This window comes from Eurosta solidaginis, chromosome 4, assembly GCF_040869045.1.
Source record: "Eurosta solidaginis isolate ZX-2024a chromosome 4, ASM4086904v1, whole genome shotgun sequence".
NCBI classification, from domain to species: domain Eukaryota; kingdom Metazoa; phylum Arthropoda; class Insecta; order Diptera; family Tephritidae; genus Eurosta; species Eurosta solidaginis.
The window spans coordinates 20,212,806-20,231,084 of NC_090322.1; the positions used below are offsets into that span (position 1 = coordinate 20,212,806).

An 18,279-nucleotide genomic window follows, 5' to 3' on the forward strand; every position below is an offset into this window, starting at 1 on the left:
TCAGCCTCTTGGCGTCTTCCCAAAATAGCTCCTTTGGTCAGTTTGAGTGGTGACTCGAACTCATTGAGTACTCTTACCGGAATACGTCCATCTTGTTTTGTCATAGCCATGGTTTTTCCTACAAGTATGTTCGGTGCTGATTTGTTTGCTACTTCGACAACCCACAATTTGTTTGTCCCACAATCTCCATCAACCTTTGCCCAGATGACTGCTTCTGATTTTGGTGGTATTTGCTGACTCTCTTTCACCAGCACTCGTTTACTGCTGTAGCCTCTCTCCTAGCCGAAATTAAGTGGTACATCCATGTTCTTATATCGCATCGTCTTGCTTTGCATGTCGTACTTGATGCCCTGGTCGATTAAGAAGTCCACTCCAATTATGATTTCATCAAAAATCTCTGCCACTATAAAATTGTGTACTACCGTGACGTTCCCAATTGCGACTTCACATGCTACTTCTCCTAGAACCGTGGTGTCTTCTCCAGTGGCTGTACGCAATCTTGCTCTAGCATGCAATGATATTATCTTCTTGAAGATTAAATCCGCTCGAATGATGGAATGAGATGCACCCGTATCTACAGTCAGTAAACGTTCCTTTCCATCCACATGCCATCCGACAGTAAGATTGCTCGACCTTCTTCCAATCTGCGAAATAGAGATTATGGGGCATTCAATTGCGGGAGCCAGCTGTCGTCCCTTGCGGCTGACTCGCTTTAGTTTAACGATTGAGTGGTCTTGGAGATTTTTCTGTTGTTGTTGTTGTAGCAATGCTTCGCCCCATCCAATAGGTGCGACCGATCACAAATTGCCATCAATATCCTCTAACGGGAGTCCAAGAAAACTTGCAGTTTCAACAGGGGTGGACCATAATGAGAGGGATGTTAGAGGCATTGGTTCCGCATTACAATTAAAAAGATGGTTGGTGTCATGTGGGGACACATTGCAAGCGCGGCATACATTTTGTATGTCGGGGTTGATCCTGGATAGGTAAGAGTTTAATCTGTTACAGTATCCTGATCGAAGTTGAGCTAGGGTGACTCGCGTTTCCATGGGGAGTATGCGTTCCCCTTCCGCAAGTTTTGGGTACTGTTCTTTGAGTACTGGATTCACCAGGTAATTCCTGGCATAAAGGTCCTACGCTTGTGTGTGGAGCTCGCTGAGGATCTGCTTATGTTTTTTGGCTTCATACGGCTGAGTTCTCAGGTGCCGTATTTCCTCATAATGCTTACGGGGATGACTCCTTAAGCCCCTGGGCGGAGTTGGATCATCAATCAGATGTCTGTTGGGATGCCCAAGTTTCTGGGTATTCAACAGGAACTGTTTGGTTAGCATCTCATTTCTCTCCCTGATGGGGAGTATTTTCGCCTCATTATGTAGGTGGTGTTCTGGGGACATAAGAAGACAGCCCGTGGCGGTTCTGAGAGCAGTATTTTGGCAGGCCTGTAGCTTCTTCCAGTGAGTAGTTTTAAGGCTTGGCGACCATGCAATCGGCTGGCCAATTGCTTTGTAGGTGGTAATGAGCGTTTCTTTGTCTTTTCCCCAAGTACTGCCAGCAAGAGATTACGGCTCTGGATTTTCAGTACATTTGCGCCTGCATTCTCACAAAAATGTCGATCCTGATCAAACGTCACACCCAAGATTTTGGGGTGTGGGACAGTCGTCAGCGTAGTGCCATCGACGTGGATGTTCAAAATGGTCGACATTTGGGACGTCTACGTTGCAAAGCTCATCGATCTGTGGGCCTGGGCCTGTGACCATTATTGTGCAGTCACCGACTAGGAAACGATATGTAGAAGTTAAACAAAAGGGGGGATATGACACCACCCTGTGGCACCCCTTGTTTAATTCTTGGTTTTGATGTTTCGTTTCTAAATTGCACCGATGCCTGCCGATCACCCAGATAATTTGCGGTCCACCTTTTAAGACATGGGGGAAGGGTAGACCCTTTCAGGTCTTGCAGTAACGTGCCATGGTTGACCGTATCAAAAGCTTTTGATAGGTCTAGCGCAACGAGTACTGTTCTATGGTGGGGGTTTTGATTTAAACCGCAATTTATCTGGGTGCTAATGTCATTTAGCGCGGGGGTGGTGCCATGGAGTTTTCTGAAGCCATGCTGATGACAGGTTAGCTGCAAATTTGCTTTGAAGTAGGGGAGCAAAATGGCTTCAAGCGTCTTGGCTACTGGCGACAGGAGAGATATCGGGCGATATGACTCCTATGTTAGCTGGCTTCCCAGACTTTAGTAGCGGGACCACCTTGGCCATTTTCCATTTTTCGGGAATGACAAAGGTGGAAAGAGACAGGTTGAAGACATGCGCTAAATATTTTAAACCCTCTTTCCCTAAGCTTTTAAGCATCGGCATGGCTATGCCGTCTGGGCCCACTGCTTTGGATGGTTTAGCGTAACCGATGGCGTCCTCAACCTCTTTGGCGGTGATGGTAATTGGAGACGCGCTCAATTTATGTTTATGTGCGCGCCTGTTGGCCCTCCGTCTATCTTTGTCGACCGTAGAATGCAATATATATTGTCGGCAGAAGGCGCTCGCGCATTTTTCGAATCCGACAGCACTTTATCGCCAAAGGCGATGGAAATTTTGTCATTGTGCTTAGACGGATTCGATAGGGACTTTACGGTGGACCAAAGTTTACCTACACCGGTAGAGAAGTTAGAACCGCTTAGGTGCTCCTCCCATTTCGCCCGCTTGTGTTCATCCACAAGCAATCTGTTGCGTTGGTTTATATCCCTTATTTAGGGGTCGCCGGGAGCGAGCTGTCTTATAAGTTCACGTTCTCTCGCTAAATTTGCGGCCTACGCCGGAAAGTGAGGCCGAATTTCGATAATTCTACCGGCGGGAATGAAGCGAACCGAGGCGGATTCAATGACCTTGCGGAAAGCCCGCTCCCCTTGGCGAGCATCAGTCGGGATAGGGAGGGCAGCAAAGCGGTTGTCTGTAAATGATTTATATTCGTCCCACTTTCCTTTTTTAAAGTTTATGACAGCGCGTTTTTCTGTGACGATGAAGTCGGCGGTACGCTCGAGCGAAATAAGTATAGGCAGGTGTTCGGATGTCAATGTTACCATCGGCTGCCAGTTGACGCAGTTTACGAGTTCTGCGCTCACGATTGATATATCCGGCGAACTGTGACAGCTTCCTACCATACGTGTGGAGGCGTCTCCGTTTATTGTGCAGAACGTCGTTTCTTCTATTTCATCCGCCAACATCTCACCCCTACTATCGCCTAAGATAATGCGATTATTGCCAGTGAGTAAGGCGCTGATATTGGGGCGGTATCCACTGGGGCAACAGGTGACAGGAGGGATGTAGATGTTGATAATTTCTAGGTTTGCATCACCTGACCGGACAGATAAGCCTTGACGTTCTAAGACACTGTCCCTGCGGCCGATGTCGGGATCAAATATATGATATTGCACAGAGTGATGTATGATAAACGCGAGGCCGCCTCCAATTCAGCTCTCCCGATATTTTCTGTGGACATTATACCACAACAGGTCTGCAGAGCAGATCCTGCTCTGAGTTTAGTCTCTTGCATCGCAGCAATGGGGATGTTGTGCCGCTCATGAAATCGACTATCACCGTGATCGTCCCGGTTAATCCATTACAGTTTAACTGCAGAATTCTCAAGTGCAGCGGGGGAGACGTTGTCACTCTAGGAGTAAGTGATGGGTGGCTACGCCTGGGTTGTGAAAGGCTGGGACGCAACTGCTGTTGTGACTCTTGGACTGGACGTCCTTGGGTAAGCATTGGGGTACCCGGTGTATTTGGGTATGTGGAGTGGCAACATGGCGCAATGAAACCCGTCGGGGGGTTGCCGTCGCGGAGACCAGAACATCTGGGAAAGTGGCACCGTCCAAGGCAGGAGCTGCATTGGGCGGATGTCGCAAACATATATATTCTGTGCTGACAAACGGTGCAAAAGGAGGTAGGGACTAAAAGTCTGTTTCTCTGACCTACACGATTGCTGCCGAAAAATAGGGGGAGAGAAGACGGGGGCAGGGGCTGATGCCCGGCATTGCTACCGACTCTGCCACGGAGATTGTAGGTGTGAGTTGGAGCAGCCGTATGAGTTGGTGGCGCCGTGGAGCGCGAGCAGCAGCGGGTACTTGTTTTGTCTTGCTGGTAGCGGGGCTGCTGGAAGGTACGGGGGGGGGGACTAAGGCGTAGACTACGGGGCGCCCTTGGGCGTGAACAGCAAGGAGCCACAAAAGATTTATAGAAGTTACGTGGACCTATGGTTTTGGGGTCTAGCCCAGAACAACCTGTCCTATGCAACCATCCCTTACACGAGATACACTGACAAGAGTATGACCGTCCTAAAAAGATTCTTTTCCGGCACACGCAGCAAAACCATTTCTCAGGACCGGGGTCAGGAGACGGACCCGGATTGGGTTCAATACCTTCCCGGAGCAAGAGAATTTGGAGCAGTTCGGCTTCAAGGAGCTGCTGGGAGGATGACAATTTATGGGAGGGACGCAACAAATTAAATGGGGTTGCACTGAAATGACAGTCCTTGGTCGGGAAAAATCCCGAGTCGTTCCGGTACATGGAACCGACTGCCTTGGAAAGCGAAGTAATTATTATATTAATTTGTTGTCTTCATGGCCAAGTTTGTTATTTTTGTAAAATGTATATTTTACAAGTTATATTATATTAAATTATTACACATAGAAAACGAGTAAATTAAAAAAAAAAAAACAAAGTTCATATACCGTATAGCCGACTATTTCAAAACCCATGACGATTTAACATCAGCGATCCACACATTGAAGGCTTGACGTGAAGACAACAAATTAACATAATAACTAATTAATTACAGACCAGTAAAACCAAAACAAAATAAAAAAAGTAAAATAAAATAATGTGTTTTAACCAGCCAAACAGGCTTATTTGCTTCATACAATTCCTTTTTTTCTCTAACATCAATAACTAAAACAATGACGGGAAAAAACGGAAGTAAGCGAAAGTAAAGGAGAGGAATGAAAGGGAAACGAAAGGAAGGAAAACTAAGAAAGAGAAGAGAATAGAGAGAAGAGAAGAGAGGAGAGGAGAAGAGAAAAAACAGAAAAGAAAAGGAAGAAAGGAAAGAAAACCACGCTCTTTTTCAATGCGTCATATTGAAAACACGATAGAAAATAAACGATGCGTCCAAAAAACTAATATTTTCTTTGCTCTGCAAAAACTTTTGTCGACAATATTTTTTTAAGAAAATAATTTTAATTCGAATAACAAAAAGCTCAATATAAAAAGCTCAATCTGACTTATAAACTATATTAAACTGAGTTTAAACCACCCAATTTATTTGAATACACAAAGCGATTTTTCATCACTCACTGCTGTACTGCATATTTTTAGCAATTCACAATGGTTTTTTTGCTCTTGAAAACTGTGTTTTTGCTGAGAGAGGGTTTGGATATAAGCCGAAAATGTTCTTTAAGGTTTGCAGAACGGCAAGTTAAGTTTTTTTAATTTAAAATTAACCTAACATGAGGGGTTAAACTCATACATTTTTGACACATTTTTGAAATTAGCTCTGAGCTAAAAAAATAACTTGCCGTTCTGCAAGCGAGCCTAAAAATACTAAAAAATCTTAAGACCGTGTTTAAATTTGAAAATACTCAACTTTTAGTAGTAAAATAATTGTTAGTTTAGTTACAAAATTCAAACCCTCGCTTCTTTTCAATATCAAAGAATAAACTTGTTATTTTTGTTTGTCTTGATTACCTGTGTGATTTTTTTGTTCTTTCAGATACAAAAACATACGTGACAAGAACTACCAATACCCGTGCGATAATTGTGGCAAACATTTTAAAACAAAATCGCATTTAAATATACATAAACTAATTCATAGCGACAAAAAGCTCCATAAGTGTGATTTATGTGAAAAGCGGTAAGTTGTCATAAAAATCCTCGTCCTAATATATTTCACCAAATTTGTTCTAACTTTATTTTTTGCCTCTGTTAAACAGATTTGTAAAAACTGCGAACCTAAGGGAGCATATGCGTACTCATACCGGTGAAAAACCATATAAATGCAAATACTGCGACCGGTGCTTTGCTACAAAAGGTGTACTGAATAGGCATTTACGTGCAAATCATCTTGGTGATAATATATACAGATGTGAGTTTTGTCCCTTAGCTTTTCATTCGGCTTCGCAGCAACGGTTACACTCAACTACGCATAAGGACGAAGATCCAGAGACGCGTGAACGAAATATGGCAGCTTTAAGAGAAGAAGAGGCTAAATTGAAAGTATATAGGTAAAATGGCATTCATAAACTCCGTAGACTGTGATCTTATATTAAGGTTAATTACTCCGTAAAGCGCGGAATCCAGGGCCGGTATTGTGTTATACGATCCATGATCGAAAAAAATTTTTACATCGCAATATCTTTTAAGTGGTGGATCGGATTAAAGAAATATGTAAATAGTGCTACGGTAACTAATTACAATTCATTCTAATTTTTACGAATAGCTTGACAAAATCATATTTATTGTTTGAGTGAAAGCGTTTTTCGATACGTGATCGTATTACACGATACGGACCCAGATCATAAGAAAACGCTCAACAAATTTTTATTTTCCCCTTGTCGGCATGGCTTGAAGTATTTTTTTTTTTTTAATATCAATTTTGCTTTTTTATTCATTGTTTTCATGCATTATGATCTGGATACCGCGCTTAACTATAAAATTCCAAAAATAATTATTGTGCTATTGGTATTTTTATTTAAAGTGGTAACTCTATACTGACTAAATTTAGGTAAACTTAATCAAATATGCAATATCATTTTCAATTTTAACCTACACTGCATCCACTTGAAGTTTATTTGACGGATAATTTTTTTATATTTATTGTATTTATTTTTTAAGTTTTCAGTCCCAAAATAATTAAAAGATTTTTGAAAAACGCATTTAGGCAATTCACAAGGTCGTCTTCGTCGAACGTGCTATGATTTAAAAACCCTCACGAATGCTTTGCTGTTGCTTCTTATATAAAAGCTAGATTTAAAAATACAATTCAGCTGGTGCACAACTATTGTGTGAAAAATTTTTAATTTTTTGTAGCTCGTAGAAGACTATAAGAAATGCTATCACTTTTTATGGTACGCCTCTGCTCTATGCTCTGTTTAGGTTCAGAGCCGGAGCATAAGCAAAAAGAGGCTCCGGAATAATGTAGCTTGTTCGTTATGTCAATGTTATCATCGGTTTTTAATTAGAGAGGCATCTCATATTGCTTTATGCAATTGTTTTGTTATTGATATTAGAGAAAAATTGCTAAGTTTACAAACATTATGTGGGACAGCCAGTCGGCCCTGCGTGCCTTGCAATCCTACACAGTTACATCTAAGCTAGTGCATGACTGCACTGAAATCCTAATGACCTGGGACCCAAAAATAAGGTTTTGTTAGGGTTGGTTCCCGGACATCAGGGACATGAAGGTAATGAACATGCAGATTTGCTAGCAAAGCAGGGTGCTAAAGCAGCATTCTATAGTCCAGAACCCTTCTGTGGACTCACAAAAGCACACAGCAGGGAAACCATAAGTAACTGGGAAACAAAACAATTCAGACGTCACTGGATTGACTGCCCAGGGTAAAGACAGGCCAAACTGTTTATACTTCCGGCAACGAAAGTATCAGCCAAACTCATTAATCTAAGCAGTCCTCCCTGCTAAGAACTGTCACTGGGTACTATACGGGACACTGTGGTCTACAATGTACCTACCTAAGTACTCCAGCGGGTAAGGTGGTGAGAATATACCCGCGGTAGGTATACCTGTCGTAAGAGGCGACTAAAATACCACATGGATTCAAGGGGTTGTGTAGCGCAACCCTCTCAAGTGGTTGCTAGCGCAATATATAGCTTCTCCAACCCAATTACCAACCTCGCCTATCCGTGACGAATCCTGTTTCATTAACAGCACTGCTACAACAACAACGGAGGCTCTGGCGACCCCGAATTCCTCATGGATCTAGGGGCCTAGAAGGTCGCATGGGTCATAACAAATCGTTCCCTAGACGGGCGAGCTTGGAACCGGAACGTACTGGATCTGCATCCGGCGGAGGACCATCAACATCGATAACACTCACCAAGGCCTTCGGGGAGGGTCCTTATCGCTACAGTAACAACAACATATCATCTAAGTAAGTTAAATCTATCCGATACTCAAATTTGTCGTTTCTGTGAACTGGAGGATGAAGCGCCGGTTCACATTCTCTACGAACGCGTCGCTCTGGCAAGGCAGATACTCTCCCATCTAGGTGGTTTGACTCTTAATTCCGATGAAATATGGAGCAAAAATCCTGAAGAGGTACTTAGATACATCAAAGACCTCCACATATAAAATTAGGCTGAAAGGTCATTCACAATAGATCTGCACAACGGTCTCAGTACTTCCAGGCTTCTTAATAATAATAAATTCTTTATACATATATCAACATTTTAAAAACATTTTTTTACATTTTTTTCCAGTTTTGTTTTTAGTTTTTAGGTTTACTCAAATTATAGCAGAGCTGTAAAACTGGGCAATCATCTGAAATTTTAAATAACTGATTTAAGAGTGCTGTTTGCTTAGGCCTAATGCCTCATTCATTCATTCATTCCTTGTTAAGGAATTAGGCCTAACATATAACCAAGTCTTCATTCTGTAGTGGAAGAAAAGACTGCACTTCTGAACTAATTCGAAGAAAAAAAATAATAAAAAAATAAATTTAAGGCGCGATAACCTCCGAAGAGATCTAAGGCCGAGGTTCTCTTCCAATTTGCGTCGTGCTCCTCTTGATTTTCCCTACAAATTGGCCGGACGGGACCTACATGTTTTATGCCGACTCCGAACGGCATCTGCAAGGCAGATGAGTTTTCACTGAGAGCTCTTCATGGCAGAAATACACTCGGAGCGCTTGCCAAACACTGCCGAGGGGTGACCCCGCTTAGAAAAATTTTCTTCTAATTGAAAAACCTTATTTCTAAAATTTTGATGTTGCTTTGCCCGGGGTGTGAACCCAGGGCATACGGTGTGGTTGGCGGAGCACGCCACCATCACACCACGGTGGCCGCCTATTCGAAGAAAGAATGAAGTAATTGAATGAACACAAAAATGTTTGCAGCTTTTCCTCATGGTGGAATCACCAGGTGAAGTAAATAAAAAAAGACAGAAGATGTACGATATCTGAAACGGTAGGGATGTATTTTCGACGGTCAGAAGAGGATAAAGTTTTTACCCGCTTTGAATAAATAGGAGTAGAAAAATAAATACCTTTCTACGAAATCCATTACAGAAATTTGCTTTTTTCAGCATATCAGTGCCACCTAACGCATATTCAAAAGGGAATATAAAGGACCAGTGCTAGTTTATATTACATTTAGGATCGAATAAAAAAAAATTCAATTTGGCCACTTAAACTGTGAAGAGCAGTAAAATTCAATGGATGCGGCCAAAGTAAAGTGACCCCTCTATTTCAACTGAAGTTGAAACTTTCATTGAAAACCCGGGCATAAAAGATAGATGTGCTATGTTCATCTGCTTTGTTTATTTGTCTTTGAGGGGTATAATAACAAAGTTAATCAGAATATCTCCCAAAAACCCTTGTCAGTTGAATTCATGATGTATTTCTAATGTTACCAAGTTATTATTTGTCAAAATATGTCGGGGGATAGACCAGCCCAGCGGCAGTCGGCATAGAACCAAAAGATGTTGATCCGAAGCGAGCTGGATTCATACATATATTCTAAATCACAATTCTATAGTGTAAAATTCCTTTCATCTTAATGGTCTGATTTTTAGGGCAAAACCGCAACAGTGAGTTAAATTTTTTTTATATTTAGAATACCATTATTTTAGCGAAGTATTTTCATAAATAAGGTGTAATAAGAAAATTTTGGTGTTCTTGTAGGATGAGAAAAAGTTGTTGTTGTTGTTGTAATGAGAAAAAGTCTTCAGTAGCGCTGTACAGGGAAATATCCTCGATTGAATATGACGTGAATGCAAATAATTTGTTTTAATAAAGACCTGCTTAATTTTTTTGGAAACAAATTAAACATATATAATGGAAATATCAAAAATATGGATGTAACACAGCCTTACTTATGGAAGACAACACCAAAGATACCCAAGTGAACAAGCTTCAGATAGCCGAATGACCAAAGAAGAATTTAGAGCGAGACAATTGACGGCTTACTTCACTTGGATATTCCACCATGGGCGTCATGTTCAAAACACGATTGAAAATAAACGATACGTCTAAAAAACTAATATTTTCTTTACTCTGCAAAAACTTTTATCACCAATATTTTTGTAAAGAAAATAATTACAATTAAACAGAGCTTAAACCACACAACTTATTTGAATACACAAAGCGATTTGTCATCACTTACTACTGTGCTTCATATTTTTAGCAATTCACAATATAGCTGTCAAAACGGGTTTTTGCTCTTGAAAAACTGCTGAGAGAGGGTTTGGATATAAGCCGAAAATGTTCTTTAAGGTTTGCAGAACGGCAAGTTAAGTTTTTAACTCAGACTTAACCTAACACATGATGGAATGATAGAAGGTGGAGGATGTTTTGACATCTGTCAAATCGACCGCCCTTAGCTCCAGGTTGTATTTTGGAAGTACATAAGAGTGGGGAAGGTACTTAGGTTGTTACGTTAAGAGGGCGTGCGTGGGTGATACCCAAAACTTCCACTCGGAGAAATTTTTATCCATTGTGAGGGCCCTCAGTAAGTACAGGGTGGCGGCAAATTCGTTTAGCCCCATTACCTCCTAGCGGTCCTCCATGAACCACTTGCTTTCTCTGATGAACCCAAGAAGAAGCGAGACGTCCACCTTCCCAACCTCTGCCAGGCTGTCGACGAAGCGTGAGCCCAGAAATCTAAGCCTTCCTCTTTGAAGCGCCGGGCATCGGCATAGAAAGTGGCAGAGCTCTTCCTTCTCATCCTGACAGCTTCTCCAGAGGGAGCTTGTTGGTATTCGCCAACGTCAGCATTGGTGCGATAGCACAACGACTTGTGATGACACTCGTAAGTTCCCTCACCGCAGATTTGTTCAGTTTGAGAAGGAAGTTGGTGGCCTTCCTATCCAAGCATTGCCATAAAGACCTTGAGACTTCGCAGTCAACCCTATTGATGCATAGCGAGTCCGTTGCCCTGTTCTCATATTCGTCGATTCTCCCTAGGACACAATTCAGCGGCGATCGGTTGGAGCTGTCCACCTCACTTATGTCTAAGTCGGAACCTTTCCTAGCCATCTCATCCGCGAGTTCATTCCCTTCAATGCCGCTGTGCCCAGGGACCCAGCAAAGGGAGACATTGAGATGACTTGTAGAAGCCAGAGAGGCTCTACACCTCCGCACGATATCCGATTTTATCAGGTTGGACTCTAATGCCCCTAAGGCGGCTTGGCTGTCAACAAAGATTGTTACGTCAGTATTGGCGACTGCGCTATCTTGGAACAGCTTTGCCGCTCTGTCTATGGCATAGACCTCGGCTTGGAATACACTGCATGCGTCAGGAAGTCGGAATGATTGGCTTAGCTGTAGATGTGTCGAGTACATCCCAGCGCCAGTTCCCTTTTCCATTTTCCAGCCGGCGGTGTATATTGTGATGCCCCTGCCGTTGTCTAGGCCTACTTCCCATTCCTCCCTTAAAGGATATCGTATGTTCTGAACCTGGAAGTCCAAAACCTCTGTGATGTCTGTTTTGGATGTTAGGGTCGGTTATTATTCCGTTTAATTGCCCCTTCGTCATATCGTCCAGAATCGTCGCGTGTCCGTGCTTAGCTGTTTTCCACATGTTGGATTCTCTTAGTCGTAGAGCTCCTCTAGCGGCTAATCCCTGCACAAATACTTGTAGAGGAGTCAAGGGAAAGATTACATTTAGCGCTTCCTGAGGCGCGCTGCTCACGGCGCCTGACATTCCCAGGCATGCCAGCCTTTGTACCTTCCCGATCCTCTGTTGATTACTCTTTTTGTCTAGCGCCTTCCACCAGGCTAGAGCTCCATATGTTAGTATCGGTCGAATGACTGTGCTGTACATGCCATGAATGATATGTGGTGCCAGTCCCCATTTTCGCCCAAAAGCCCTTTTGCAGGCGTAGTATGTTGCTAGAGCTTTCTTTGATCTCATCTCAACGTTCCTTCTCAGCTTAACTTGGAATCGAGTATAATTTCAAGATATTTCGCTTCCGGGGATAGGTTTAACGTTATGCCTTTTAGCCTCGGTAAGTTAAAAGAGGGTATCTTTGTCTTTGTCGTGAACAGGACAAGTTCGGTTTTTGTTGGGTTTACCCCTACTACCTTTCTTCCTTTTCTCCTACAGATTTCAAGAATTTCGTTGAACACCAGTATCCAGAGAAGAGGCGAGAGCACCCAGCCGGGGGGGGTGCCTCTGGTGGTCATTTTGCCAATATAACCAGTCCTCAAAGTCGCGTTGACAACTCCACTCCTAAGCATAGAATCGATCCATTCAACTATAGAGCTTTGGGTTCCATATCGTGTAAGAGCCTTGCAGATGGCCTCCGTCTGCACGTTGTTGAAAGCGCCCTCAATGTCTCAATGTCGAGGAAAGGTGCCAACGTGTATTCCTTGCAGCTTAGTGAGTTCTCGATGGCACTAACTGCCTCATGAAGGGCACTTTCAACTAATTTGCCTTTTTGGTATGCATGCTGTGCTGCATCTATCTGCCAGAGATTGGCATTGTTTCTAATGTCTAGATCCATAAGTCTCTCCAGTGTTTTAAGGATAAAGGAGGAGCGGCTTATTGGTCTATAGTTTTTGGCTTCCGAGTGGTTAAGTTTTCTTGCTTTGGGAATGAAACCCACCCGCACATTTCTCCAGGCTTCGGGTACATAACCATCTTGTAGGCATTTTGAGAAGATGACGTGTAGATATGGTATCAGTTCGTCACAAGCGGCTTGTAATATAGCCGGTAACACACCATCAGGTTCCGCCGATTTGTAGGGTTCGAATGATTTTATAGCCCATGATAATTTATCCCGGTCAACGATGTCCGTGACGCCGGTTTCCTGAGGGTATGCGCGGTTTTCTGGCATCGTCATGCCTGTTGTATCCGTGCATCCCGGAACGTGTGTCTCCATCAAGACCTCGAGAGTTTCCTGACTGGAGACGGTGCATGAGCCATCAGACTTCCTCATGTTACTAGGGGCTGAACTAGATCCTGATAGTATTTTGCAAAGTCTTGATGCCTCATATGTCATCGGCAAGTTCTCACAGTATTGCTCCCATGATATTCTTTTTGCCTTCTTGATGCAGATTTTGTATTTGTTAAAACTACATCTGTAGGCATACCAGTCCTCATCCAGCCGGCTATGTTTGGCTTTGTTGAAGAGTTTTCTTGTTGACCTGAGTTGGCTTAGCTCTGTGTTCCACCACGTAGTTCTAGGTCTTACCCGTGGTCTAGTAAGGGGCAACAGAGTTCAAAAGTGCTTGTCAATATAGTTGTCAGTCGGTTTACCGCTCTGTCTATATTGTTAGCTCCCCGTCTGACTTCCATTTCCGTGGATGCCAGTTTGTGAGCTACTTCTTAATATTTGTTTCATTCTGTTTTCCTTAGATTTCTATATGGCCGGGGAACTTCCACTTGAATATCGATGTTGAAGAGTATCCTACTGTGGTCCGAGAAGGAGCATGTGTCTGACACTCTCCAGTCATCGATTCTTACAGTGGGAGAGTCTGTGGCCAGGGTGATATTTATGACCTCCTCTCTAATTCTATTCCTAAACGTTGGCTGGTTGCCTTTGTTGCATACAATTAGGTTAGTAGTAAGTAAGTAGTCGAAAATGGACTCACATCTTGCGTTTGTGTCGCTGCTCCCCCATAGCTCATGATGTCCGTTGGCGTCGCAGCCGATGAAAAGGCCGGTTCTATACGTTTCCGCGAACTTCACCAGTTCGCGGACAGGTGTCGGTGGTGGCGTATCGCCCTCGAACGGAAGTATGCGGACGATAGCAGCAGCTTGCGCCCCTGCTTTTGTTCGCATACTACAGTGACGAGGTCTCCGTTGCTACAGTGCATGTTCTAATTTTACCCTCTTGTGGTGCAAGTAGACGGTACCTGTCTAGCCCTAATCCGCAAACCCTGCCCCTAACCAGCCAGGGTTATTGGATTAGAGCTATGTCCACTCCGTTTTCTGCGATGTATATCGTTAGGTCTGGCGAGGCGGAAGCTGAGTTGTGCAAATTAATCTGCACCACCGCGAGCTTCTCCCTTTGGGCAGCTAGCCTGTTAACAGGCACAAAGACCTTAAGGGAGCCCAGCCCACACCTAACAACCCCGTTGAGCCTCTTTATGGCTTGCAGCGATGTTTGATCGATTGCGATCAGTAGGTCGCTATATTCCTACTTTTTCAATAATGCTAAAATGCAGAAAGGAGTGTATTTAGCTTGATTTTCGCGCAATTTTATCTCAAAAGTTATGAAATGAAGATTGCTTTTTTAAATTTTGAAACGTTTGCAGGTTATAAATTTCTTTTGAACGCATAAATTTTGCTGCTAATATTCTAGTACAGGGGTCGAATGCTAACAAACGACCAAAAATGTCGGCAGAGTTGTCAAATACATGTTTTTACTTCGGTATCAATAACCTGAAAGATTTCACGGATGCCAAAAGATATATGCAAGAAAAAAATCCTTTAAAATTTTATGCACAAAAGTGTTCTTCGAAAAAGAGACTTGGATCCTACCCCCGGTTTTGGAGCGGCCTGGGGTTATTGTTCAGATTATTGGTCAAAACGTGCCTTTTGAACACTCTCTTGACATTTTTGGACGTGTATTAACATTCTACTCCTCTTCTGGAGTATTAAAGTAGTTTTTAATATATTACATGATGGGAAAAGTTATTCAACACACAACAGGAGGACGGACACGGCAGGAGGTATACTAATTTGGTAGAATATTAATTGAGGTTCTGGCTTTAGTCTTGATCTCTTAAAACGGAATTGTTTGAGCTGTGAGAAGATCCGTTTTGGCAACATATCATTGAATTCGACGCTGCTTTTCGAACTTTAGGCAGGGGCTCCGAAGCCGAATATATCGTGTAAACATCTGGCCAAGCCTTTGTTGACAGTAAAGATACCAAGCGAGCTGCATGTGCATGTTCTAACGAGCATAACGTCTTCATTATATGGCGCACGTTGTTGCTTTAACGACAAAGACAATCCCCAAATGCTTTGGGGGAGTGTTGGGTGTTGAGAGTCCTTTGCCGGGTATAGATTCGGTTCATTCCATTAAGGTGCTAGCACGACTATCTCACACGGTAGAAAATATTCTAATAGCAATTCACCTGGAAATTACCATCGTGGGCGGCTCACTTATAGATCAATGGGGTCATTGTACAAAGGTGTAATGTAACCATAATAATCATCACCCCTATTCTGCATTTCGATTACGTTCCTGTTCTACGCTCCGCTTTAATCGAAGTTTGGTATTCTGCATTACGACGGAATCGTAAAGAGAAGAGGAAGAGCAAATGATTTTTCGAAATTAGCTGTTGGTACGGAATGTGTGAACATTGGAACAAAATAAATTAAAGAAAATTTGTAAAAACACTGAAAAACGTTTATATTTTATTATCCACGTCATTTTGTACAAACAAAAGCATTAGAATATATTGCCGCACTGTTATATTTTTTCGAGTGAAGTGCTTTCATAATTGTAAGTGTGCTTTTGTCGTTCTTTTGGCCAATTCCCTGCCGTGGCCACAGAGTTTTGTTAAAACGGATTCCTGCACGAATATAGTTAACATTTTCTGAATTTTAAGAATGCTAATTTCATTGCACTGGCCTAAAGTACTTTATAAAGGTTTATTTATTCTTTCCGCAAGGATTGTTTGCGTTTTCGCTTCACCTTCCTCTACGCCGGCAGCTTGCTTTGGCATATAACTGGACCCAACGAACAGACACAAATTATAGCTGTCTATTATAATGGAATCAATAGCCGCGGCATTATTTATGGAGTTGGAAAGCAACGCATACGAAAATTGCCAGGCGAGAATGGAAAGGCAAATATTGCGAGATTTGTGTAATCCATTTGAGATGAGTGACGAATTGTAAGAAATTGAACTTAAAAGTAGTAAAGTTTAATGACTTATTTTCTTATTTAGGTTCAAAAAAAACTTTCGACTTAACAAGGATGCTTTCAAGTATGTGTTAGATACTTTTGCGGGGCAAATACGTCCAAGGACTTCGACATCGACATATTGTTTTTGACCTGGAAACGTATAAAAAACAATCATCATCAAGCCTTCTACGTTTCTTAACAAGTTTTACTTACATTTTTGTTAAAATTCTGTTATAAATTAATAAAAAAATAAAAAGAAAATATTTTTCCGCCAACTAATTTGCAACTTAGAAAAACGGAAATACGATCGAAATGCAGAATACAAAAAATCGAACGATTCGAAGTTGGATCGAAAGAGATTGGAACACAGAATACCAAAATTGCCGAATCGAAAAAATTCCAATCCAAGTCGAAATGCAGGGCTGCATATTAATCATATTTATTTGTATATTTTTTCAGAAAAAACGTAGTTTTGTAAAGCGACCACGTTCTTATTTGTATAGGCGTTCAAGATGGCGACGTTAGAGCGAGAAACTGCTTACATCCGTCACCTTCTATCATTCCATTATGACCTAAACTCATACATTTTTACAAGTTTTTGAAATTAGCTCTGAGCTAAAAAAATAACTTGCCGTTCTGCAAGTGGGCCTAAAAATATTAAGATCGTGTTTAAATTTAAACATACTCGACTTTTTAGTAGCCAAAAAATAGTGTAGTTACAAAATTCAAACCCTCGCTTCCTTTTAATATCAAAAAATAAACTCGTTTTTTTATTGTCTCGATTACTTGTGTGTTTTTTATTTTTTTCAGATACAAATACATACGTGACAAGAACTACCAATACCCGTGCGATATTTGTGGCAAACATTTTAAAACAACATGGGACTTAGATAGACATGAAAGAAGTCATAGCGGCGAAAAGCCCCATAAATGTGATTTTTGTGAAAAGCGGTAAGTTATCATACAAATCATCGCCCTAATATATTTCACCAAACTTTTTCTAACTTTATTTTCTGCCTGTATTAAATAGATTTTCACAAGCTACATCCCTAAGCCAGCATATGAGTACTCATAGCGGCGAAAAGCCCCATAAATGTGATTTTTGTGAAAAGCGGTAAGTTATCATAAAAAACGTTGTGCTAATATACAGATTTCACCAAATTTTTTCTAACTTTATTTTCTGCCTGTATTAAATAGATTTTCACGATCTGCGGCCCTAAGGGAGCATTTGCGTACTCATACAGGTGAAAAACCACATAAATGCAAATACTGCGACCGGTGCTTTTCTACAAAAAGCACACTGAATGGCCATTTACGTGTACATCTGGGAGATAATACACGTAGATGTAAGTTTTGTCCCTTAGCTTTTCGTTTGGATTCGGAGCTACGGTTACACTCAACTACGCATAAGGACGAAGATCCAGAGACGCGTGAACGAAATATGGCAGCTTTAAGAGAAGAAGAGGCTAAATTGAAAGTATATAGGTAAAATGGCATTCATACACTCCGTAGACTGTGATCTTATATTAAGGTTAATTACTCCGTAAAGCGCGGAATCCAGGGCCGGTATTGTGATATAAGATCCGTGATCGAAAACATTTTTTACATCGCTATATCTTTTTAGTGGTGGATCGGACTAAAGAAATATGTAAATAGTGCTACGGTAACTAATTACAATTCATTCTAATTTTTACGAATACCGTGACAAAATCATATTTATTGTTTGAGTGAATGCGTTTTTCGATACGTGATCGTATTACACGATACGGACCCAGATCATAAGAAAACGCTCAACAAATTTTTATTTTCCCCTTATCGGCATAGCTTGAAGTAATTTTTTTTAAATATCAATTCTGCTTTTTTTTATATGCGGTTTTATGCATTATGATCTGGATACCGCGCTTAACTATAAGATTCCAAAAATAATTATTGTGCTATTGGTATTTTTATTTAAAGTGGGTAACTCTTTATACTGACTAAATTTAGGTAAACCTAACCAAATATCCGATATCATTTTCAATTTTAACCTACACAGCATCCACTTGAACTTTATTTGACGGATAATTTTTTTATATTGGAAAAATTATAAAGAAGAATCACTAGATTTTATTTTTTAAGTTTTCAGCCCCAAAATAATTAAAAGATTTTGGAAAAAACGCATTTAGGCAATTCACAAGGTCGTCTTCGTCGA

The 18,279-nt window shown here is 41.5% G+C and overlaps 1 protein-coding gene across 1 annotated transcript in view; it reads left to right on the top strand.

Annotated features, from left to right (window-relative positions):
* LOC137248422 (zinc finger protein 91-like) overlaps positions 1-18,279 on the top strand; it is a 194,699-nt gene that overhangs the window by 18,337 nt on the left and 158,083 nt on the right. The window contains exons 2-6 of the mRNA XM_067779360.1: positions 5,766-5,906; positions 5,986-6,276; positions 16,899-17,039; positions 17,119-17,202; positions 17,286-17,573. Of these exons, the coding sequence (XP_067635461.1) occupies positions 5,766-5,906; positions 5,986-6,276; positions 16,899-17,039; positions 17,119-17,202; positions 17,286-17,573 (945 nt within the window). The remainder of the gene's footprint in view (positions 1-5,765; positions 5,907-5,985; positions 6,277-16,898; positions 17,040-17,118; positions 17,203-17,285; positions 17,574-18,279) is intronic.